Source organism: Balaenoptera physalus (assembly GCF_965194825.1).
Source record: "Balaenoptera physalus genome assembly, chromosome: 16".
In the NCBI taxonomy this organism is placed as follows: domain Eukaryota; kingdom Metazoa; phylum Chordata; class Mammalia; order Artiodactyla; family Balaenopteridae; genus Balaenoptera; species Balaenoptera physalus.
Genome location: NC_138898.1, coordinates 67,334,999 through 67,361,011, shown reverse-complemented (window position 1 = coordinate 67,361,011; position 26,013 = coordinate 67,334,999). Strand labels below are relative to the sequence as shown.

Below are 26,013 nucleotides of genomic sequence, written 5' to 3'. Positions count from 1 at the left end.
TGCCCTGGCTCTTGTTTTCAGGGAGGCTTACATTCTAATATGGGAAGAGAGAAAACCCAGGTAGTCAACAAAGAAGTCAGTAGACTTCAGCTAGGAAGGAACAGAGCTTACAGAGAAATAAACAGGGAGCAGGATAGAGAGGGACCACCGCAGAGGCCTGTTCAGCTTGGCCTCAGATCAGACCCCTCCTGAGCAGGTAACATTGGGGCTGCAGCCTGACTGATGAGAAAAAGCAACTACACTCAGTTGTGGAGAAGACACGTCATTCCAGGCAGAGAAGAGTATGTGCAAAGGCCCAGAGAAGGGACCGAGCTTGGTGTGGAACTGGCCGAGGCAGCAATATGCCACGGCCCGGTGAGCGAGGCGGAGAGGGGTAAGGGGTAAGGTACGAGTTAGCGAAGGGCTGGCCATCGTTAAGGAAGATGGATCTCAGTCTAAGGGAAATGGAAATCCACTGGAGGGTTTAAGGGAAGGAACGGTTTCCTAAATGTCTGTTACTTATTCTCAACTGGATATTAATCAACCCATCTCTCGTAACAAAGCTGTTTGTTGAGCTCTTGTAGTTAAGCGGTTAGAGCATTCAACTGGCGTTGGAGACACCAGTCTCACTGCCTCTGGTGTCTAATATAAGCGGCCACTTAATTGCCATTTGCCTCCATTTCTCCACTGGGACCTGACAGTGACATCTGCCATTGCTGGAAGTCAAAAAATTATATAAAGTTCATGAATGGGTCTACATAGGTGTAACACAGGTGGCTCCCTTTCCTGAAACCCACTGCATACACTGCCAATCCAGCTGCAGAGACTACAACAGAATAACCGACTCTATCCTCAGCTGCACCTGTTCATAAATAATAGCAGTGTACGGCCAGGAAAACTTCAAATACGTAAGAGGTTTACTTAAACCTTACGATGCCCCTGGGGAGTGAGTATTATGATCTCAATTTTAGAGGAGAAAACGGAGGCTCACAAACACTAAATGAACTTGCCCGACGCTACAAAGCCCACGTGCTTTGCACTACGTCAACGGCTTCCCCAAATCACTAGTCAAAGTTAGAATTTAATGTGGAGCCAGGACAAGGAAATCTCCCAAACAAAGGCATCTTTCCACTAAGGGACTCAAAATACTTTCTCATGGTGCTTTCCATAATAGGCGGGTGAGTCGAGGGGCAGAAAAGGGAATCCGCCTTGACTATCTATGCTGATAATACTCTTAGCATGCTAGTCCTTCTCGCTCTCCAAAAGGCGAGTGTCCTTCCACATAAGAGAATCCTCAGAAGCCCCGCTTACCAGAGTGATGGCGTGAGAAAGGGAGCATCTCAGCATATAGCCTGTCTGCCTGAACTCAATCGCTGACACGTCGTCCTCCAGAACCTCCACCTCCAGACTCTTGTTCTTCCAGCACCAATCTTCATGCAGGATGCTGACTGCAAAGGACACAACACACACCCACGTGGGAACAGAGCACACCGCCTCCCTGAATGCCCCCAGAAAAAGTGCTAATGAATTCTATGTGTGAGCCTCTATACACATACATACCAACAAATATGTGTGTGTGTGTGTCAGTATACACATAGAGCTGGTCACACTGGGAATAAGTAACTGCTAAAGAAAAACTGAAACCAATGGCCATTAAAATCACCAAGAAAGAAATTCAACTGGGCCTAAGAGCAGGCTACGAGTAAGACATTCAGGGATTGGCAAACTTTTTCCTGTAAGGCGCCAGAGAGAAAATATTTTCACCTTTGCGGGCCACATGGTCTCAACTATTCAACTCTGCCTCTGCAGCACACAAGCAGCCACAGATGATAAACAAACAAGTGGGCGTGGCTGTGTTCCAATAAAACTTTATTCATAAAAACAGGCAGTCGCCCTCAGCTCAGTTTGCCAACACCTGACATAATAGAAAATATAATTCCCCAGAAAAATCAGTCTACTTTATAAGCCATTCACTGCCAGCAGCTCCCAGCTAAACTCTGACAGAGCAAAAATACAAGCAATGGGAGCTTCTCAAGAAAGGCGGAGAAAAGAGAAACAACATTCGCCAGCACCTTCTGCTTCCCAGGCCCTGTGCAAGGGGCTTCACATACTGGATTTCATGAGTCCTACATTCTGCAGAAAGGTTCTATGACTCCTATTTCAGAAGGGGAAACTGAGTCTCAGGGAGATCAAGTAAGCTGCCTCGCTCACACAGCTGCTAAGTGGTAGAACACGTCAGTGTAATTATTTCACACTCTTTTCCAGCATTTAGAAATAAGATGGCATGAGAAGAAGTGTGTGGGTCATCCTGATGAGGTGGCCGTTAGTTCATAAAGCCTCAACTCCTGCATTACTGCCCAAGGCTAAATAATGCACATTCAAGGTCAAGAGGCAAAGAAGAGTTAAACGAGTACAACTGTACAGCTGGGATGCACCTTGAGAGCAGGTTTCTAGAAAGTGTAGAAAGACAGGAAGTGCTGCTTTCGGTTCTTACTTTTGTATTTTCCGGGCAGCACGTTGTCAAACGTGAAAGTCATCGAGTTGACCTTGCCGGAGAGCTGGAGGCTCCGCTTCTCGCCCTGGCGGCTCAGGGACTGCAGGGTCACCAGCAGGTCACCGCAGGTGTCTGCAGAGAAAAGATGCGGGGGCCTCACTTGACTGCCTTGTGAACCGTAGTACCCGTTCGAACCCTCAATCTCTGTGTGCTGCTTCCCACCCCTTAGCTCCTGAAGGACAGTGCCAGGAGGTTCCTTCAAAGCTAACATGCATCTACTTGATTCTAGGAAGTCTCCCCTATGCTTGTCATCGGTACCAAACAATGAAGCCACCCAGCAATTATTGCATCGGGGTAAGTAATATCTGTGGAGCATCAACAGGAGCCAGAGAAAAACAGACACAGGTGATGAAACTTTATTGAAAATCCACTTCATACCAGGTATAGAACTGGGTCCTTTATCATCATCATAACTAATCATCATTACTAATAATGGCAAAGATTTATATGGCTCTTGCTGTGTTCCAGGTACTTCCAACGGCTATACATACAGTAACTCATTTGATCCTCACAACTACCCTGTGAGGTAGGTACTATTAACATCTCCACATTACAGATGAGGGACTCCAAGCACAGAGAGGTTAAGTAACTTACCCCAGGTCACACAGCAAAGGTTCAAGCCCATGTGGTCTGGTTCCAGAGTCTATGATCTTAACCACTGTGCTACACTGCCTCTCGACATGACCGCATGTAAGCCTCATTAAAACCCCCTGAGAGCAGTAGTATTCCCATTTTACAGAAGAAAAACTGAGGCTGGGCAAGTACATGCTTACAGTCTCATACTGGTAAGTGACAGCTGGGATGGAAACCTGGGCCCAACTACCATCTTCCTTTCAGAGTCAGAGGAGAATAAAAAGAAACCCACATGTTCTTTTGGAAGCCAAAGCAGCATTACTCAAAGAGAAATGTTATGGTGATTGCGGCAATTATTCAGAAAGAACTGCACATGACACAGACTCTCAAGACACCACTCCCCTGGAGCAGCTTCTGCTTTTACCTTCAATGCAGCCCAATAAGGAAAAGCTCACCAAAATCCCACCTCTCCCCACCTACTTCTTTGAACCTATCTGTTCTTGCTTTCAATTGACATCTTACCCAAACAAGAGACTTTCCCCGAAACCGATGCCAAAAACTGCACGAAGGCCACGTCCATCACGGGCCTGTCAGTCACAGCCAGAAGCAGCGTCTGAGGCTTCAACATCAGCCCCGCTCTGGTCTCCGCCTCAGGAACCATCACCTGCGGGACACACAGAACAAGGTCAGCGGCTGCATCAGGGCCGCTGCTCCCTGGCCAACATGGCACCAGAACATCCACCTGGGCCCAAGGCTAAACGGATTCTGTAGGACGAAGGTTCATTCCTAGGCCTAGTTTTATAATCAAAACAAATCTGCATACAGCCGGTGTGAAGAAAACATATTTCTAAGCAGACATAAAACACTAGCCTTCAGCAGTGCCAGGGTGTACACAAAAGCGTATCGGGGCACGCAAAGCTGTCATTGATCGTGTGCACCCAGCTGGAAACCATACTAAATCCCAGAACCTGATCCTGGCTTGAGGTCACTCGTGACACGAGCTGTGAACTTGTGGATGCCACGTGGACGACCAACAGTGGAAGTGGGCCATTTCTTCTTCCCTCACTTCTGTGTGCCTTTCTCAAGCTCACAGAGGGACTGGGAGAGGAGGCGGTGCTCGCCTTCTTCATCCCTGGTAGAGATCACATTCTGGAATTGCCCTTCCCTGGAAAAGTGCCTGATCATGCCTCTGAAAGGGCCTCTAAAGGCTTGTCCCTGTGTCCAACGTCACAAGACGCTGGCTGGCTGGTAAAGGAGTTGCCAACCCACACAGTATGCTGTTCGTGGAAGCAGGGGCAAAGCTGTGCCCCCACCCCATCTCCTTAGCCGGGGGGGCGGGGGGGGCGGGGGGGGCGGCGGCGGATCCCACTGGCCCTACAGGAGAGCAAAGTCTTAGAAGGACCCTTCCCAGCCCCCTCCCCTGCTCTTCCCCAGGAAGCACCTGACTTGATGGGTGAGAGCCTGAGACCCCACGGGGCCGGTGGCCTGACCTCCGCTTCTGTCTCATCTCTTGCCCACTGCCCCCACCAGTGCTCAGGCCTTCACCCTGGCGGTGAGACTACAAGCCAGGGTCTCCCCTGCTTCTCCACCTGCCTGGATGGAGAAATCAGGTGGTGCCTGCCCAGCGTCTTCAATTTACAGCAAGGCAGGAAAAGGGAAGCTCTGTTTGGCCTCAGGGTCCAGAAGCCATGCTCTGTGGATGTTACTGAGCTGCCATTAATAAAGAGTTCACTGTTATCTCCTTTGGGGACCCATGGATATTCAACAGCAGCCAGAAGCCTGAGAAGGTGGAGGCGTGACTGGCAGCCTGATACTCACCCCTAATAAACATCAGGACTGGAAAAGAGAAAGGCCTGTTGCATCACCTTCAAACCAGTTGCCTGTCTGCTCTACTAACTGTGACATGCAGGAATGTAAAGATTTCAGAATACGAAGTTGGGAATGGAAATGCTCCTTCTCTAACCCCATTTTAAGATAACCCTTTTTAAATCATTGGTGTTTTTTCAAATATCTTAAATAGAACAAAACTCGTCATACCTGGACTTTGTAGGTCCCTGGTTTTGCTTTAAAACAGAATGATCCCTGAGCATCCATCTCCACGGTGACCAAAGACTTGTCCTTGTCTTGAGAGGACAGGACAACTTTGTATTTACTCATCTGCTTGACAGTGTCGGGGAAGCGAATGATTGATATCTGGCCACAGACACTGAACCTGCAACAAGGGGACCATTCATTCCAGCATGAGAACTCAATTATCACAGGAAAGGTGCTTAGCAACCCAAACTATGCATCGCTCTTTCAGCCCTCGTCCCTAAGACTAGTATGATCTTAATGAAGAGACAGGAATGCAGCCCAAATGACTCCAGTTTTCAAAGCAACCTTTAGAAAGAAGATTGGACCTCTTTCTGCATAAGGAAAAGGCAGAGCGAGGGCCCGGGGTGGGGCTGTTTGTATGTTCTGGGTGACATCTGGCCATCCCCCACTGCAGAAGCAATTTTCAAACAATCTGTGGATGATAAAAATGTTTCAGATAATTGGGTCGTTGACGTTGGAGCCGCCTCGAACTGAGAATGTGCACTAGTCCTTAAAAGCAAGAGCTGTAAGCTGCCTATGAAAGTGTGTTATTACCCAGGGGATAAAACAAGGCAGGGTTATCAAAGACGCCTTCCTCGCCTGTGATTATATATAATGCACAGATAAAAGCAATCTGAGAGATCTGAATAGGAAAGGTAATTAAGTTAAACAAAAATGCAGAGCTAAAACTGAACTCCTTAGGAGCTAGGAGCCACAGAAGCAACTTATAAGTGAAAAGCCCTATTAAGGTAATGGCTCAGACTGGAGACTGCAATGAGCAGTGTGTAAAGTGCTACAAGGCACCCCTCCAGAAGCACATGAAAGGCACATCCGCTCGCTAATAAACAGCAACGAAGCCCGGCGTCCGTGGAGTGACCGTCTTCATTTTTAGTCAGTTGGTGTGTTTAAGTGTAATAATGTCCCACAGCTGGAGGCCACAATCGCTTCTTCAACTGCCTAAAGGTTCTATTTTCTAATCTTAAACAGAATCACTTTAGATAAAAAATCAGTTGTGCCTTTTGACAGGAGAATAAAAAATGCCGGATTCAGTGTTGGATAATTATGGGGCACACTAAATGCTGGCACACCCACTCTGCTGCAAAGAAAAAACAGCAGAAGGAACAAGAAGGCGGTGGAACGCTGTGTGTGTGAAGTCCGGGAGTGAAGGAAAGCACAGCCGTCTCCCTAAAGGGATGTGACCAGCCCGGCCACGGGGGCTCAGGCTGGACAGTGAGGGGCAAGGCGCCACAGCCCACAGGCCAAGTCACACCAGCCACCTGTTTCGGGAGGGACCATGAGCTCAGATGGTTTTCACACTTTTAAAGGGGGAAAAAAAAAAAAAATCAAAAGATTATTTCATGACATAATAAACGACATGCTACTACGATGTCAGTGTCCACACATAAAGTTTTCCTGGAACACAGCCAAGCCCGTTCATTTATGAACTGTCTGTAGTGGGTTTCGTCACAGAGACCTTATCAGCCCGTGAAGTCTGAAATATTTATTCTCTGGTCCTTGATAGACAAAATGTGCCAGCCCCTGATCTAGATTCAAAGGTTTGCCTTTTGGTTCCCTACTGTGTACTATCAGAGAAAACGGATAGGAAGGGACTACTGATGGAATTATTCTCAAGGACCTTCCATATTCCCTTCATTTGTGTCCATGTTGGGGAGGGGGGAAGTCCCCTTATTCATTCCAAGTTGAACCTCTTTGCCTAAGTTTTAAATATTTTAACCATACAATCAGTTTTAGCTCATATTCTCAATTAAAGATAAGTGTCCAATTACCCTAAACCTCAAATATATACTGGTTTAGTTTAGAAAAAGAACTAAAAAGCCAGTAAGACAGTGTTTTGTTATACTGAAGCTCTTAAAAATTGATGTGTCAATAAATTATTTCATCAGGATTTAATACATTAATGAAGAGAAATCAGTAATTTTGGTGCATCGTGAGACAACTATATTCTCATTGCCATTTAGACAGAAGTCAGAGTTTGATTTTCAAATAAATTAGCAAATAATTTTTTTAAAAGGGAGAAACAGAAAGAGTAAGAAATAGCAATGAATTAAAAGGTAAACGGGCCAAAAGGAAAATGATGAATTTTTCCAATGATGCTCAACAGATGTTGTTTCATTCTCTTTGACCCAAATATTCCACTTTAAAGAAGAAAATAAATATAAAATTAAATTACGTTTCCTCATCTCCATGAATGGCACCTCCTCCATCTACCCAGATGCTCAAATAGGAAACCTGGGCTCTGATGCACAAAGCCTCCATATCACTCATCAAATCCACCTACGCCTCCTCCCTCCCCCGCCAGCAGGATCCCAGGTCCCACCGGTCACCATCTCCTCCAGACAACTGTCACACCTCCCATCTACGCCCTCCACTTATACTCTGGCTTTCCTCCAATCCACTCTCCACATAGCAGTCAGGAGAAAAAAAGACAAAAAAAAAACCAAACTTTCCCAAATGCCCTGATCCACACGGCTCCCTTGATGAAAACTCGTCAATCCACACGGCTCCCTTGATGAAAACTCGTCAATGGTTTCCCACTGCACTTGGGGAGAAGCCCATCCCCACAAGATGGCTACAAGGCCACGTGGCCCTCCAGCCTCACCATCGCCCCCAGCCATACTGGCTGTCCCCAGCCCGACCCCAGAGCTCCCCTGTCCCCTCCAGGCCCCGGCACAGGCTCTCCCCTCTGCCTGCCAAGCCCTCCACTCAGCTACCTTTCAGTCCTCCCGAAGGTCTCAGCTTCCACGGCGCCCCACCTAAACGAAGTCCCCTCGGGGTCCCCGAGCTCTTCCTGCACACCCACCCCAACTTACCATCACTGACTCCTCGTCTTCAGTCTGTCTCCTGGACCCCTGCCTTTGTGACGTTAGCCTGGTTCCCTGTACACACCCAGCACTTATCACGGTGACTCACCTGGAGTCGCTGCTCAGAACTGTTTATGAGGGAAGCAGGGAGAACTGCAGCCCAGCAGTCACTTCCTGAGGCTCCACCACGACACACACGGCAGCAGGCTCCACGGGTGCTCTGCTTCCTCGCCTGCCTTTCAACAATGAACCCCAGACCCGGACCCCCCACCTGCCTACAGACAACGGTCACCTCCTCAGCGACCAAGCCAATAAAGCGTGTCTTCAGGGCTCAGCTCCTGGACCTCTGGGACCATCGGGAGGTCACACCTAAACCCCCACCCCAGGTTCTCCTGAGGCCGCCCCTCGAAGGCTGACATTCTATTTCCGGTCCACTGGTCCACTTCTACCTGCTCTTACACATTCGAGGTTCTGGCTGCCACCTGCCGCCGAGTCTTCCCGATTTATGATCTGTCCAAGCACCTGGTGGAGGGTGCCACCTAGTGGGCCTACGGACCGCCGCGGCCAAAACTGACGCCTCATCCCCAACCGGCTCCTCTCCCCGTCCACGGCCATCCTGCCTCTCAGGCTGGGAAGCCCGAGACATCTTCCCGATCTGTCCCTGACTTCCCCATAAGACAGGCCCTCGTTAACTCTGCTTTCAGGCCTCCCGCACCCTCTTCTGTCCCCTTCGAGGCCTTCCCCCCAGCCATGGCACCACAGTGTCTCACTGAAGACAAAAATCTAACCACGTTACCTCCATGCTCACACCGTTCACCGGCCCCTTGACTTTTCTCCCTGGTGGAGAAAATCCTCGCCTTCCAATGGGGAGTGAGGAGGCCCTCTGACATCTGCTCCCTTCATCCACCCAGCACTTCACACTCCAGCAACACCAAGTGCTGTGCCCCCATCCACACCGCGCTGCTCTCAGAGGCCTCTTTCCACGCAGACCCTGCTCACCACCCGCCACCCCGTTAGGTTACTGTTTAGTGAGCACCTACTGCCAAGGAGGGATGGCAGCCTCCCCATTCTATAGGTGACACACGGATAAGAGAAAGACCCAAACTCTGACTCCAAGGCCGGGGTTCTCTGCACTAGACGGTGTCACTACTTGATGAAACTATAGGAATTCAACCACGGGCTATCTCCTCACAACTCACAATAAGTACAACAAAGTGGGAAGAACTGTGACAACGACCCGAAGCATCTTACAGCAAACGTTCTCAACCGACTACACTATCTTCCAGTGAAGCCAAGGCAGGCCTCACAGATGTGAAGTCAGGCACAACAGATCTTCTTCTAACTTGAACCCGTTTTAACTTTGAAGCAAGACGATTTTCTTGAAGCAGCTAACAGTTAAGCACCTTCAGATTATAACACTTAGCTCTGATCTTTCCAAAGAAGCCAGCCTGAGTTTCTCCATAGGTGTCTGAGACTGGACATGGACCCTTGGCAGAAATGCACAGTCAGATCGAAGGTGGTCTTGTTCTCCGCTGGCCGCCAACATAAGCACCAGCCCTTCCAGGCCCCGCACGCCCGCCTTACCCTGTGGCGATGATGTCAGCCAGCTGAGGCGTGTTGGGTGCGATTTTGATTGAGACGGTTTCAAAGTAGAGGTGCTCCTTCTGGGCGTGGATGGTGTACGTCCCAGTTGTTATGTTCTCCAGACGGAACGAGCCATCGGCTTTTGTTTTGACTGTAAAACAAAAACAGGCCAACAAAGGATGAGAGAAAAACAACTGTGTAGCCCTCATCTACACAGGTATACTCGAGACCAAAAGCTGGCATGTTTTCATAGAGTCGTTAAGATTTTCTTTCCTTTCCATTCCTCTCTGTGAGCAAAACCCAGCCCAGGCAAACAGGCCAGGGCCCAACGTGTCTGCCCACCTTTGATCTGGTTGTTCAGGGTGACCACCGCGTCCGGGACACCCTCTCCTTCAGGTCCGTTCAAGACCCTCCCAGTGACAGAGAATCCCATGACGTGGAACACCGGCTAGAAGATGAAGAACAGGGAGGAGGCTGTCATGTGCTTGAGCCGCAGAAGCCCCCCTCATGCCCCTCACGCCGTCGCTCAGCACCCCTGCCTACGCTGGCTTCTCCTGGTGCCCCGTGCCAGCCAGCTCCCTCCCAGCTCACCCACCCGCAGCCCTTTCCCACATCTTGTCTTCCGCTTGGTTTATGTGTCTGGGCCCTCCTCACTGTGAGGGCCAGGGCTTGGCTCTCTGCACTCAGCTGGGCTCCAGCCACCCTGATCTTGGGTTCCTGCATGCTTTCCCCACGAGGGGCTTTCACACCAGCTGCTCCCTCAGCCTGGATCTCCTCCCACACCTGCAGAGGATGGGGGAGAGGCCGCCCCTTCTCGTCCTTCAGGTTTAGCTCAAACTGTCACCACCTCTGAGATGCTCTCACTACCCTCTCTCGGGAGCCCCTGCCTCACGCCCCAGCCAGTTGCTGTCCATCACACTAACCTACTCTCTAGGCTTCAGCAAAAACCTCCCCAGTATCTGGTATGTCTTTGTTTGATTTCTTCTAGTTTGTCTCCCTCCCACTAGAATGTGAGCTTCATGAAGATAGGGACCTTTTCTGTCTTAGTCACCTGGTACACAGTAGGCACTCAATCAATGACTCCTGAATGAATGGATGGATGCAAGCACGCATATATGCACAGCATTTGAGCTCTAAAAAAATAAAATGGCTTCCTCTTCAGTCAGGTAGCTCTTCTTGATCCTTCTAAAAAGACGTGGTTAACCCACTTATTAAATTATATATTCACTCAACAACCACTTTTATTAGGCACCCACCACGTACCTGGCACTAAATCACGTGTTAGGAATACAGTAAAGAATAAGACTCGGGCTTCCCTGGTGGCGCAGTGGTTGAGAATCCGCCTGACAATGCAGGGGACACAGGTTTGCGCCCTGGTCTGGGAAGATCCCACGTGCCGCGGAGCAGCTGGGCCCGTGAGCCACAACTACTGAGCCTGCGCGTCTGGAGCCTGTGCTCCGCAACGGGAGAGGCCAAGACAGCGAAAGGCCCGCGCACCGCGATGAAGAGTGGCCCCCGCTCGCCACAACTGGAGAAAGCCCTCGCACAGAAACGAAGACCCAACACAGCCAAGGATAAATAAATAAATATAAAAAATAAAAAAAAAAAAAAAAGAATAAGACTCAACGGTCCCGACCTCATACAGCTTACAAGCCACTCCCTGAAATTCCATTCATGTCTGTTTAAAACCTTGCATTTGGTTGTGATCTGGGAAATGTCTTTCCCCACTCGCCTGCCCCCATCCTTCTGTGCAAGTCCCTTGAAGCACTAAGGACTTGACCTTCACCCTTCCATCCCCACTCCAGGGCACAGTGCTACAGTCAAATGCTTTACTGAATCTTAAAAGGCAGAGTCAGAACCCCACTGAGAATGTGACCTAAAAGCTAGCTCCCACCAGTTTAAGCTACTTTAACGCAGTACTTTCTAATGTAACATTAAAAGAAAACGATTAAATTTAATTTTTTCAATAACTGTAACACTGGGTGGTCCACTTATGAAAGACTGCTGTTTTCTTTGGGGATTTGCTCTATCTAGAAAATTTTCTACAGTAAACATTTTCTACGTCTGTAATTAAAGATAGAACTGTGATGAAAAACACACTTACCGTCTATTTTAGGGCCTGTATCACCCCATCCATCACCCCACCTGTCATTCCACTGCGGTCCAAGCTCTGTCAGCTCTCACTTACTCAACCGGTCCCTCACTTCCACCTTGCCCCCTGCAGACTCTTCTCAACATGGCAGCTGGAGGGGACACACCTCTTCTTCTGCTTAGAACCTTTCAGTGGTGCCAACTGTCACCCAGAATGGCCCACCAGGACCTGCACAACCTACCCCACCATCTCTCTGACGCTCTCTCCTCTTCCTCCCTTCTTCACTCGCTCCATTCCAGCCACCCTGGCCTTTCTGGGGTTCCCTAAACCTTCTGGCCACACTCCTGCCTCAGGACCTTTGCACCTGCCATTCCCTGTCTTAAACACTCTTCCCACAGATGTAAGTACACTTCGTTGCCTCTTCCCCTTCAGGTTGTTACTCAGAAGTCACCTTCACCCTAAGGCCTTCCCAAGAACAACCTATGAGACCTCAACCCTATCTTAACCTTGAAACTATATAATCTCCTTTCTTGCTTTATGTTTCTAAAGAACAAAGACTTTCTCATATACTTTCTTATTTACTTATTTGTAAGTATATTGTCTCTTTCTGCCATTAGAACATGAATTCCACAAAAACAGGAACTTTTGCCTCTTTGGGTCACTGCTATATGCCCATCACTAGAATAGTACCTAAAATATATGTCACTGACACTCGGTAAATATATTTCATTGAATGAAGTAGATGTAAATAGGGCTCTGATTCTCTAAGATAAAGACATTATGTGAGAGAGGTGAAGGATCTAGTGGATCCCAGAACGAAGTGGAAGAGAGTACAACATTCAGTTTTTTCCAACAGTACTTCTAGATAAACTGATTTTTTTTTTTTTTAACACGTGTGCAACACCTGTGCCCAGGGATGGGGACTCCAACAGAGAGGCCTTACCTCAATTTTCAGGCTGTCATGTTCCACTGTAAAGTCAAGTCTGGAAGGAGCAACGTCAAAGGTAATCCTCTCCCCTCTATAGAATGGAATCTGGAAGGAAAAGTCGGTTAATTACCAAGAGCCAATAACATGATTCAACCATCAATATTAATACTCAATCCAGCAGCCCACAAATAACCAGGGGTTCAAAGCAGGCAAAGAGACACTATTAATCATAACTGTTTCGGATTTAAAACAGAAAGACTTGCACTATTCCCAGCTGTTACTGAGGGGACAGAGTTACATCTTCAGTAACTGCTAAATAAGATGTTCATTGAACTGCAGGCCAACCATTCAGTCCTTTGATATCCAAATGGCACTGACTCTTCCTGTGATATAAGTGTCCCAAACATAAACAGAACGGAAGTCGGCTTCACTCACCACAGTATAGCCCCCACTCGGCAACGAATAGAAGGAGAAGGAGCCATCTTCTTTGGAGACCGCGTGGCACAAATACACCAGACTCTCGTCTTGGGGTTGGAACCCGGGCACTGGGGAGATGTTGCAGCCCAGGACATCCTATGCCAGGAGAAAAAAGCCAAAATGACTTCCTTTTCCACTTACAAGTTCTGATTATTATCAAATAGCCATGCTTTAAAAATACTTGTATAAGTTTTATTTCACAAAATATATATTTCTGAAACCTAGGACATAGCAGAGGACATAGCAGAATGTAAAATCTTTACATTCAAGTCTGAAAAGTTAAAAATGGTCACCATCCTCCAGGTAAGAAACCGGAGTGGTCCAAGTTCACACAGCTGGTCAGAGGCAGAGCTGGGATTTGTCTGAACTTGGGTCTGTTTGATTTCAAAGCCAGTGCACTTTCCACTGAATTCCACTGCCTCCCAGTGCAGACATTCAATTTCTTGTGAGTCAACAGAGAAACACAAGGTTCTTAAATGCTGAAACTATAAATCAACCTTGATCTGCATTTTATTTTTTATTTAATTTTTTTTTAATTGAAGTATAGTTGGTTTACAATGTTGAGTTAGTTTCTGGTATACAGCAAAGTGATTCAGTTACACATATATATATTCTTTTTCAGATTCTTTTACCATTATAGCTTATTACGAGATATTGAATACAGTGCCCTGTGCTACACAGTAGGACCTTGCTGTTTATCTATTTTATATGTAGTGGTGTGTGTATCTGTTAATCCCAAGCTCCTAATTTATCCCTCGCCACCTCCCGCTTTCCCCTTTGGTAACCATACGTTTGTCTTCTAGTCTGTGAGTGACCTGCATTTAAACCGTGTATTCTTAGTCTGTGATCCCCCGTGCCCCCAGCCCTGCCCACAACCTCTCTTGTTCTTCACTCTTCTTTGCGTACCTCTTTGGTTAGTAAAGAAGAGAAGAGAAGAAACTTCACCCCTTTCATGGGTTCCCCGTCACTGCGGACAGAGCCAGACACGTTGTAGCCAGCCACTATGAGGGGGCCCGCGGCATTGGCGTTGGAGGTCGTTACTCGTACAGTGGTGCTCGCCTACAAGAGAAGACGTCAACTTCCAAAAGAATAAACACTCACAAAGCATTTAACAACACGAGGACATGCTGACACTAAAATATTAACTGGGGGGAAGCAACATACAAAACTGCACGTGTAGTACCATAACAACTGTTTTTTAATTCGCAAAATGAAGTGAAGGGAACTGTGGCAAAATGCAGATGATGGTGATTTCGTCTAGATGGTAACAATGTACCTCTTTTACAGTTTTCCACCTTCCAGATTTTCCACTTCCACTCCTTTATGCTCTTCTGTATGTTCCAATTTTTTTTAATGAACATGCTTTATTTTTTTCCATGTTTAATGGTATGTATGTGTGTATTTTTAAACTCTTTGTCAAAGTATAATTCACATGGGGAACACTGCACACAGTCTCAGCGTCCAGCATAGTGACTTTCCCAAACTCACCATGCATCCAACATCCAGACACAGAACAGAACCGGCACCCCAGAAACAGAACAGAACTGGCACCCTAGAAGCCCCCCTCGTGCTCGTTTCCAGTCACTACTCCCCCAAAGGGCAACCATTATCCTGACTTTTAACAGCCTGCTTTACTTTAAAACACAATTTTATATGAATAAACTCATATTCCTTTATGTATACAATTAACAAACAATGCAAACCTTAAAATGTATTCTATTTATAATGTGTAAGCTATGGAATTTTAAATGAAATCTTTTTCAATGTTGCCCAGAAGAGAAAAATCCTGAAAACAAAGTCATAAACAGAATACAGACATATCTAGGTGTGAAACTATATCATCAATTATAAATGCGTAAAACTTACAAGGTAAAAACTGAAATACTGATGCTTCTTTAGCAAAAAAATGAGACACAGCCTCAAAACTAATATAAAAACTAACCTGTCAAAATGCTCTTTAAGTCTTAACTTCAATTTGTTTCTTCACAGTTATTACAGAACCTCGCTTAGTATTTTTCTTCCTTTTTTGATCTTTTATTATAAGCTATTTCAGTCAAACAAAAAATAGATATAGGGATCTATACCAAAGAACACCTATATAAGTTCCAACCAGCTAAAGAATAAAAGAGAAGAAATACAATTCTAGACCCTTGCAGATGCCCACGTCCCCTTCCTCCCTCCCTCTACAAACATCAGGACCATAATGAATATACTGTTTGCCATTCCCATTCACGTCTTTATAATTTTCTACATGTGACTGTATCCATAAGTGGTATTATCATAAGTGTTCTTAATGACTATATAAACGGTATCATATTTCCTTATCCTTCAGCAATTTGCCTTTTCCCTTCAACTTTATGCTTTTAAGCAAGTCATATTGATATGCGTAGCTCTGGTTCATTCATTATTACTGACATACAGAATTCTATTGTGTGATGAAACCACAATCCATTCTCCTCTTAATGGACATTTAGGTTGTTTACAGTATTCTGCTACTACAAACAAAGCTGCAATAAACATTCTTTTTTTTTTTTTTTTTTTAATAAAAAAAGCCCTTGGTGCCCAGCATGGCGTTCAAGGCCTTTTTTTTTTTTTTTTTTTTTTTATTATTTTTTAATGCTATTCTTGTCTGCTTACATTCTTTTTTTTTATGTATGTATGTATGTATGTATGTATGTATGGCTGTGTTGGGTCTCGTTTCTGTGCGAGGGCTTTCTCTAGTTGTGGCAAGCGGGGGCCACTCTTCATAGCGGTACGGGGTCCACTCTTCATCGCGGTGCGCGGGCCTCTCACTATCGCGGCCTCTCGTTGCCAAGCACAGGCTCCAGACGCGCAGGCTCAGTAGGCAATAAACATTCTTATACATTCTCCTTGGGCACATGTACAAGAGTTTCTAAATTGTTAAGTATATTTATAGATTGTTGTTACAGACTAAAAAAAGAACAATAAAATAATCTCATCAGGTCCTTCTGGTGTTGATTTAGCTTAAAATAGCTACTGTTAATAAGAGACCAGTTTCACAGCAGGGTGACAATGTTGTTACCTAAAACTGAAACCAATATAAGCAACATCTGCTACACGGAGGGAGTTTTCCTGTATAAGTACCACCAAACTAATCAGCAGCACCATTGTTTTTCTCCATCGACTTCTAGAAAGACCATAAAATCATTTCATATCTGGAATTGAAAACCTCTACATTTGTCCCCAAACCAGCACACTGTTGGCACGGCCATCAACATAACTGAAATAAATGCTCACCTCTTTCAATGGCCAGGTTGGATGAGTTGCAAGGATTTCGTAATCTCCAGGAAGAACTTTAAAAAATGCAAACCTAAGAAATACAAAATACCACTTCACTTTCTCCCAACAACCCGAGCACTTCTAATTTTAGGACAACTATTGGAAGCATAAGAAAATAATGTTTGAGTTATCACGAACTTGCCCTTAGCCAGTTAAAGGAGCATAAATGAAATTCAATCCTTCGCTGTACAAATCCTCATCAGACAACACTTATTGGGCACTGGCTGTGTGCAAGGAGAGGGGTTCATGTGCTAATGGGAAGGAAGGCTGATGTTTCCCTTAAACCCAGAAAGTTCTGGCCTAAAAACCAGTCCCTGTGGTTCAGCAAGGATCAGTCACAGAACATTCAAGTGTGTGTTGACAGAGCGAGAGGCATGAACAGGAGAGAAGAGAAGCATCCAAAGCAGAAGAAGTGGGAAGGGACGAGAGGTGGGTAAAGAACAGAGGACAGACCCGATAGGCTGAGACGGATGCTTACACAAGATGACACTAAGCGTTAGGGGAGGGCAGGTGACAATGAGCTTGACTCCTACCCCAGAGTTTATTAAGACCTGTTATCAGACACAAATAGAAGCCAATCTGGGTTCTTGCACAAAGCAACTGTGATGAAACCAGAAGCTGACAAAGATGATTCTAGCAGCTGTGAACAAACCAAGACCAGAGTGGGATGAGCTGAGGATGGAAGCACTACCACCAGGATTCTGACACATTTAGCCCTTTAGATTTGCAAAGCATCGGACCATGAAAGGGCTAATTCCAGCGACAGGAACTCCAAAAATTTCATGCAATCTCTTCTTCTGTGGTGGTATTTTATTACATCCAATGTTGCCTGTAATAACTGGATAGAGCTTGGAAATCACTTTGCTACAAAAGAGTTGACACTGCCACTGGATTTTGGTCTGGGTAAGATTCAGCCTCTACTTCACGTTCATAGCATCCCAGTTCTGCACGTTACTGTCAGTTTAGTTAGTGTGCAGGAAAGAGATTTGGAAAGTGAATCGCAAAGTTCAAGTCACTTTTCCCAGCACGGTCAGCAGCAAATTACTGAAACTAGAGAAAATGAAAGTCCCACATTCAACCCCCTCCTCTGATCCCCTACAGATCAGGGGAGGGGGTTGGAGAGGCATCAGTAAGTATTTTTCAAAACTGACATATAATTTCAACAATCATCATTTAAAAATTGGATGATGTCCTGACAGACTCATTACAAACTTCTATTTTGCAGTTTAGTCAGATTTGTGTATTGAAGTAGTCAGTGGTGATTTGCGTGCTTTCAACATTACCAGGTGGAACTATTCTGATATTAATCTTGGCACATCTATTAACATTTACAACTCAACGATATAAATCCATTACATAAATGCTTTAAATTTGACTCAGCAAGGTTAATTAAATAGTCATTAGTTCCAACTACAAATGATTGTGATGTAATCGTGATAAAATGATTTTTAAAAATCGTAATTGAGCTAAGTTATTAAGTACCTATTCTATGCCAGACAGTTTGAAACGATAATATCGTAATTTAATCTTCTCAATAACCTTAAGAGGTAGGTTCCATGATTATTCTCATTTATAAATGAGGAAACCAAGGCACAGAGGCGTTAAGTAACTTGCTCTGGGGCAGACAGCTAGCAAATGGGGGAACCAGGATTCAAACCCAGGCTGTCGGGCTCCAGAGCCAGTCCCAACCATTAAATGAAGGCCTACCATGTGCCAGGCCCTGCAGCAGGTGCTTTATTTATCTCATATTTAATCATTGCATCAACGCTAGATGTAATGGGTCAAATGACTTCCATTTTACAGATGAGGAACTTGAGGCCCTGAGGGGCAGGAACCTGTCTGACGTTAAGAGGCCAAAACAGGATTTGAACCCAGGTCTCCCTAAATCCAAAGCTCCCCCCAATCAGGGCCCGGCTCTAGCCTCGGAGCAGGGCATAACACGCATGACTCACTTTCCGCCAGGCTGTGTGACTGTGGACTGGATCTTTGCTTCTGTGCCTGTGTTTCTCAGAGACACCTGAACTCCTGCGGGCCCCAGGGGCTGCCCTTTGCTGAGAACCTGCCGTGGAGAAGGAGGAGTTAGGAGCTGCCCGGCAGCAACGTTCTCCTCCCAGCCGCACTGTCCATCCTGCTCCTGCTCCCCAAACAAAGCCCATGACCTTCTCTGGGTCAAGTTTCCTTGGAAAAGATGGTAGAGATTGTGGATACCCTTCCCAGGGAGGCTTGGGGACAGGAAGAGGGAACAGCAACAGTAAAATGACACTTTGTTTCATTGACTCTAAGACACCTTCAATTAAAGATGCACAATTATTTTACAAACCACTGCGAAAGAATAAATACCCAGGGTCCCCATCTCTAACAAGAAACCCACACAAAAAGCCGGGACCAAAGGCCCTCACTCTCAGGGTCAAGGGAAAGGAGAATAAACCCACCATGAAGAAAAGGAAGGCAATAAATATGCGCATCTCAACCACGGTGCTGGGTGCAGGGAGGCGGAACTCTCCCCTGAGAACCTGTCCCTCTAAAAAGCCATCCTGGCATCTATACTTGGACAGGGGAGTGACCAGCAACCTAGACCCGGCCCCTAAAAACACCCGCTACGTTTTACATGCAATTTCATTGAGCTCCCAGGCCCTCTTGAAGCTTATCTGTGGGTCCCTTGTGGGCTCAAAGCCCCCAGTTTAAAAACCTCTTGCTTTTTTAAAGGTAAGAGAAGACCCAGTATGTACCACAGAGCAAACGTGACAAATGTCAAACCTTTCCATTCACGGAGAAGCCCGTGAACACGAAGTTGACGTCCCCGCCCTTCGTGCAGATGTCGCTCACACCATCCACGTAGAGCTCCACGGTGGTTGGCTCTGCCCAATGACAGGGGGAGGGGGGAACAGGGTACAGGACACAAGAGCAAGCTGAGTTCTGGGACAGGATGAAACTGTCTGTGTAAAACACACTGAACTGCTTAACTTTCACTGTATTCACTTTTGAGCCACTCACATGGCTTGAAATCCGAAGGCACAAGGAGGTACACAGGGAAAAGTCTCCTTCCCACCCCTACATCCTGACACCCACTTCCCCACCCCAAAGGGAACCAGAGTTTAGAGTATAATATACTTTTGTAACAGTCTTGCAGCTGAGCTGTATCTCAGAGTCCCATGGAAAATCCAGTGAGTGCCAAAGAGTTTTATTACTGAATGCCCACCACAGACCAGGCACTGAGCTAAGTACACTTAATCCTGACAACTATCTTAGAGGTAGGTAGTAACATCTGCAGCCGATTGAGGGGTAAAGTGGGGCACAGGAAGGTTAAAGAATCTCCTAAAATCACAGAGCTTGTGAGGGACAGAGCCCAAATTCAACCCAAAAGTCTGGCTCCACATCTGTCTCCTGACCAAGTACAGGAGTTCGGCCACATTATACCAGGACTATAAGCTCCAATGTCCATAGTAACACGGTGGATTAGAAGTCAGCAGACTGGCCAAGTGTGGACTGCAGCAAATGGCAAAAGGGGGACAGCTTCTACCAACTACTGCCACGTGACCCAGTGCTGCCCAAGTTTCCACCTTCTCAAGAACAACTGGAAATCTGGATTTTATGTGCCGTGTCCTGATTTTTCAATATTAGCAACTAAGTCAAATTTTAAAAAAAGCTGAAGAGTTCATCATAATAGGGGTTAAAGTTGAGTTTTTAAAAGGTTCGGAAGACCGTAAAGTGAGAAGCAGAGGAAAAAATGGACCAGTCAAGAGAATTTCTGGTAAAATGAAGAATGACGCACATACACAGGGGAAAGCACCAGTGAAAAACGGACAAAACCTTGAACAGGCAGCTCACAAAAAGAGGATATCCAACTGGCCAGGAAACATATGAAAAAGTGCTCAATCTCATGGACCATCAGGAAATGCAAATCGAAAGCACAATGAGAGGCCACCACTCCACCACCAGGACGGCTAAGATGAAAGAGTGTGACAGCCAGTGCTGGTGAGGATGTGGAGGTCTGAACTCTTACACACGGCTGGTAGAGCAAAGTTTTGTGACATCTACCTTGGCTGTCCACCAATCTCTACTAGGGCTGAACATGTAAAAAGTCTATCGCCCAGCAATTCCAATTATATACTCAACAGAAATGGAGACATGTGTGCACCACAAGATATGTACAAGGATTTCGCAGGAGCACTGCTCCTAGTGGCCAAAACTGGGGCGCAACCCAAAGGTCCACCAACAGTAGAGGGGGTAAATCACTTGATATTCACACAGCAGTAGAATGAACTAATATACTAACACATAATAACACATAATAAGGATGAATTCTGTGAAAATTGTCAAGAGAGAGAAACCAGGCACAAAAACGTACCCTGTGTGTTTCTATTTACATGAAGTTCAAAACAGACAAAATAATCTATAATTTTAGGTCGGGCGGTGCAATTAGCAAGTGCCTGGGATAGGGCACTTCTGGGTGCTGGTCAGGTTCTGTCTTGTCATCTAGGTGGTGGTTACGTGAGTGTGTTCATTTTGTGAAAATTCATCGCCTGATATCCCTGTGATGAGTACAATTTTCGGAAAGTATGCTATAATTTAATTAAAAAGCTTATTAAAAGAAAAAGAACTGACAAGAAGGGAGGGGACTCAAACAAAACACTCCTGCAAGCCACCGATCTGTGACCTCGCTGGCCGATTTGTCGTCTCTCTGGCCGTGGGTTGGCTTTGACTCCCCTCCGCTTTTCTGGACCGCACCAGCCAGGCACCCCCGGCCGTGAACTGAGAAAGAGCTTGTCGCCCAGATGTGAGTTGGCTGTCGCTGCCGCTGTGACAGCAGGGACTCAGTTCTTCCCCCTCTCACAGGCAGGCCTGGTAGGAACAACTGGGCCCTCCACGTCTCCCCCCAAGCTACGGAACTGGGGTCACACACCCTCTACCGAACGTCAAGGCTCGGCTCTCCAAAAACACCAGCCACGTCGCAGCAGAACCCCTTCTTCTGATCCAGCCCACTCCCGCTCCTCCGACTTTGCTAAAAGACAGTCACCTCAGGAAAAAGTCTGGAGCTTTTGCTTGTATGTGTGCGGAAAGACTGCTTTTAAGTGTTTACTAATTAATTGCCAATTATGTGCCAGCGATTCTGAACACATAAATACACTGGTCCATTAACCCTCCAGTAGCCTGTGAGGCAGGTACTACTACTCTCCTGACCCCTAGTGAGAAGACGGATGCTGACCCAGCGGAAGTAACTCGTCCAAGGTCGTCACAGAGCTGGTAAGGCCCAAGGTTGTCAGATCTTCTGATCTCTTAAGAGAAGTAAATCTGGATTTTTATGTCAAGTCTCACAATGTTTAATGTTGTCATTAATTCACTGAAAAAAAATTTTTTAAAACACTGAGGGGGCTAAGAAAGAAGCCATCCTGGAAGAGGAACAACCTCCCCACTCCTGACCTCTATATTCATCAAGTTCTACTGGCACTTAATGAACAAAGCTGCTAAAGTGGAGTTTTCTGAGAGGTACAAGAAAAGATGCCTACTTTAAGAAACATGACAGAAAATCTTAAGGTAGATCTAAAGTAAATCCAATCTACTCTAAAGTAATAGGGGCGAGGCGGTTAAAAAAAGAACAAAAAAACCCTCTTCCACACTAGAAAGGAATCCTTAATATTTTAACAATCTATGCACTCTGTCAATTTAAATTAATATTCAGCATATAACCTAATCCTTTACAGAGTATACCTGGTTATTTGTTAACTTACCAAAACTCCACCCTAGAGGAGGCTCAATCTTCAGAATGAAATCTCCCTACAAGGAGAAAAAAAAATCACCGCAAAGGACTAAGAACTGATGACTATTCAACTAGTTTAATTTAGTTTAGTGCTAGCCTATTATCTAGAATTTTCACACCTGAAATGGAATTCCAAGCATAAACTTTGTACTTGTAAATGGTAGTGAGCTCTTGATTCCCTTCATGTGCTGCAATCTCAACCCCCGAACCTCCCATTTAACCCATCAAAGAGTTACAAAGACTCTGTATTCAGCTGCTCTTGGTCTTTTGATTCCAAACATTCTATTAATCCAGTCTCCTGTTAACCCCTCATATGACTAAGGTTGCCAGGGTCAGCCAGATCTTCAGGAACTAAAGTCATTTCTTAAAACTAGATTTTACATACACGCTTGAGTGAAGGGTTCCTTGAGAATGTTTTAATAGTTTAAAAAAAAAAAAAAAAAAACAGATTTCAAGACCCAACTAGTCTACCTCTAGAAATCAATCTTATGGATTGTGCATAAAGATGTAAGTTCAAGAATATTTATTGCTGTGTGGTTAGTAATAATAATTTTAAAAACTGGGAAAAAGCCTCTGTGTCTATAGAGAAATTGGGAATAAATTAGTTTGGCCTGCCTCTGACATGTGTGCCGCCGTTAAAAGGAAGGTCCATACATGCTGATGTCCAAAGTGTGCCAAAACGTCGCCACAGGGGAAAAAAATCACATTGCAGAACAATGCCTAGTGTTTGAGTCCATTTGTTTTTTTTTTTAATCAAAAGCAAAACTACACAGTATATTAACTACTTTTGCAACTTCCTGTGAATCTATATTTCCAAATAAAAAGTTGAAATGTGGGGAGGATGAGGGGTGGGAGAACGGGTATGCAGGGATACCCATCTATGTGCACATGTGTTTGTGTATCTGCATATATGTACATGCATGTATATTCGTGGATATCTGTACAACTCTAAATACAGAGAAAGCCATCTGCTAGGATACACACTGAAACTTTTATCAGAGGTTATCACTACAGAGGGACGGGGGTTTGGGGGATAAAAGATAAAATTTACTTCATATACTTCTAAACACCTTGATATTTTTCCACAAAGCTCATGAATTCACATATTACTTGTATAATTCTTTTTAACGATATTTTAAGCTGCTTGCAAGTAAAGGGTTCTATTAAATCAGGGTTTCTCAGCCTTGGCACTGGTGACATTTGGTCTGTCCCGTACAGCATGGCAGGATGCTTAGCTCCATTCCTGGCCTCCACTGACGAGATAACTGCACCACTCTCCCTCCCTCACAGTTGTAACAACCAAAAATGTCTCCAGACGTTGCCAAATGTCCCTGGAGACATTGAGAATCACTGCATTCAATCAAACCAGTTCATAAGCTTGGCCAGAATTTGGCCAGAATTACCATACTCCACTTACAACTTACAAAACATGAGTATTTGCACATGTGGGAAAGCCACTCTCCCAGTTAGCGCAGCCCTGTGGGTCACACTGACAACTTCCCATCGTAAAAGACTAAAGTACTCTCCCCTCTTACCTTGTCATACAAGGGGATCATAAAGTAACCATTGTTAGGGGCACAGTCTGTCTGGTATTTCAAAGTCCCATGCTTGGTGTACAACTTTATCTAGAAAGGAAGGAAAGAAAAGAGAAGTCATAATATCACTGTTGAGAATTAGCTACATATAATGCACCTGAATGCATTCAGTCAAAATGCATTTGCTGAGGACCTACCATATGAAGTTACTAACACTGGGCATTAGGACAGAGGGAGATAAGACAAGTATCCCCAAAATAATGTGATTTGATATTTTTCAGGTTAGAAACTACCTCCCAAAGTCATATTTTTTCAATGCTTTTCAGTTTATTTTAGTGTCTGTCTCTACGTTGTTTCTGGGTCTAAAACAAATTTTCAAATTTTGCTGTTAGTAAGGGGCTTGTTAAAATGCAATTCCTGGGGCAGGTTGGATTGGAAGTTTGGGACTAGCAGATGCAAGCTATTATATATAGAATGGATAAACAACAGGTCCTACTGTATAGCACAGGGATCTATTTTCAATATCCTGTAATAAACCTTAATGGAAAAGAATATGAAAAAGAATATATATATATATATATATATGTATAATTGAATCACTTTGCTGTACACCAGGAACTAAACACAACACTGTAAATCAACTATACTTCAATTTTTTGTAAAGTACCTTAAAAAAAAATGCAATTTCTGAGCCCCACGTCTGTTTCTAAAATAGAAGGTCTGAGGTGAGGGCCAGGGATCTGTATTATTTACCCCAAAGAGTCCCAATGCTTGGAGTAACATCCATCTAGAAACTTTTAATGTTAATAATCTGTAACTATGATAACAGAATTGGGTCACACCAGCTAAGAAGATGTATAAAGCAGCAGACTCAGAACGCGCACACTTAGGAAAGGAACACAGTGAAATTACGTACAGACTGCAGGCTCCCCGTGGGCAGTGACCACGGCTTACATTCCATGGCGCCTGGGTCAGTGTCTTATTTAGTGTAAGTACTCAATAAATACTCAAACTTGTTCACGGGCCATAAAGAAATTCAGATGCATGCACTTAAAGCAGGGACTGAAAAATCCGGCTGTCCAGAGGGGCCATGGAAGTCCTATCAAGGGGTATTCACCTAAAGACAGACAGATCGCTTACTTAACCCAAGCCAAGTTTTGCAGCCCAAAGATCAGCTGGTTTTCCAGAGAAATCAGGAATGCAGTTTTTAATGTGAAATCTCCTGATTGTTAAAAGAATTAGCAACCAATATAGTTTTTCTTTTTTAGGGATTTCTGTCTGTTCTGTTCACTGAACTGAATATCCCCACCAGACACAAGGCTTCTGCACATGCCGGGGCTCACTCAACAGTTACTGACTGAATGAATATGATGGAAAAACACCCAGAAGGGAAGAGAGCTGGAGAAGAGTGAAGGTAGTTTTACTGGGACACAGAAAACACAATCAAGAAATGATTGTGAAATATCTTATTTACATTTCTTTCATAAAGCACAGGTCAGGGCACAGAATGGCAATATACATTACACATATGAAACACCTCATTTCACAATCAGAAATTAAGAAAGAATGAGTGTCTCAGACCACCTGGACAGGCAGCCCTGGGGCTCAGGGAACACATTTCATACTAGGTCACAAAACCCGCCCTCTGCTCTCAAGGTCACTATTAGTGTTTGGGGTGGGAGTGCCCCTTACTGCCTTCACTTTCCTCCTGGAGCCCCAGGAAACTACAAGTTGCAAAGCCTTTCCAGGCAGCTTCTGGAATGTCCTGTGCCCACAACCCGAGAGGTGGCATGGGCACCCAGAGATCCTAGGAGCCCTGCCACTGTCAGTGGGTAGATTCATTAAACGCCTGACTTTTTAAGACCAATCGTCTTGAAGGTGACGATTGATTAACTTCTTTAGAAAATACATGATGCTGGGTTCTGCTGCCTCTCACCCAACACCATCTTACAGGAATAAAAATTGGGACTTGGAGCAAGGCCAGGTCAAAGAGCTAGTGGGATGTGAATCTACTTCCTCCCCCTCCCCCAATCCTCAGTAACCTACTTTGTAGAACACACTGGTCCAATCCTTCACCGCAGCCCTCCAGCTACCAGCACAGAAGCAGCTCAATGCGCTTTCAGACAGACAGCCTTTGGGGTCTTAGTCCCCACTCCCTTCTCTTTTTCAGCCACTTCCTTTTTTCTCTTTCAAATTCCCTTTTCTGCGCCATCATCAGTACCCTCCTGAAACAGAAGCCAACCCTCCCTCGGGTCCCTTCCCATCTGTCCTGTAAGTGACTTTTTATCCCTACCTCCATCTATCTCCCTTCTTCTTCACAAGCTTTCTGGGTCATAAT

The 26,013-nt window shown here is 45.3% G+C and overlaps 1 protein-coding gene across 1 annotated transcript in view; it reads right to left on the bottom strand.

Moving 5' to 3' along the window:
• The window catches only part of LOC309646334 (BOS complex subunit NOMO1), a 52,222-nt gene that overhangs the window by 25,070 nt on the left and 1,139 nt on the right, over positions 1–26,013 (bottom strand). Inside the window, exons 2-15 of the mRNA XM_082432553.1 lie at positions 23,676–23,765; positions 22,112–22,157; positions 19,140–19,240; positions 18,335–18,441; positions 16,341–16,413; positions 13,989–14,141; positions 13,041–13,178; positions 12,621–12,710; positions 9,928–10,033; positions 9,586–9,736; positions 5,144–5,318; positions 3,629–3,770; positions 2,474–2,605; positions 1,291–1,427 (exon numbers count right to left, since the gene is read on the bottom strand). Coding sequence (XP_082288679.1) covers positions 1,291–1,427; positions 2,474–2,605; positions 3,629–3,770; positions 5,144–5,318; positions 9,586–9,736; positions 9,928–10,033; positions 12,621–12,710; positions 13,041–13,178; positions 13,989–14,141; positions 16,341–16,413; positions 18,335–18,441; positions 19,140–19,240; positions 22,112–22,157; positions 23,676–23,765 — 1,641 coding nt within the window. The remainder of the gene's footprint in view (positions 1–1,290; positions 1,428–2,473; positions 2,606–3,628; positions 3,771–5,143; positions 5,319–9,585; positions 9,737–9,927; positions 10,034–12,620; positions 12,711–13,040; positions 13,179–13,988; positions 14,142–16,340; positions 16,414–18,334; positions 18,442–19,139; positions 19,241–22,111; positions 22,158–23,675; positions 23,766–26,013) is intronic.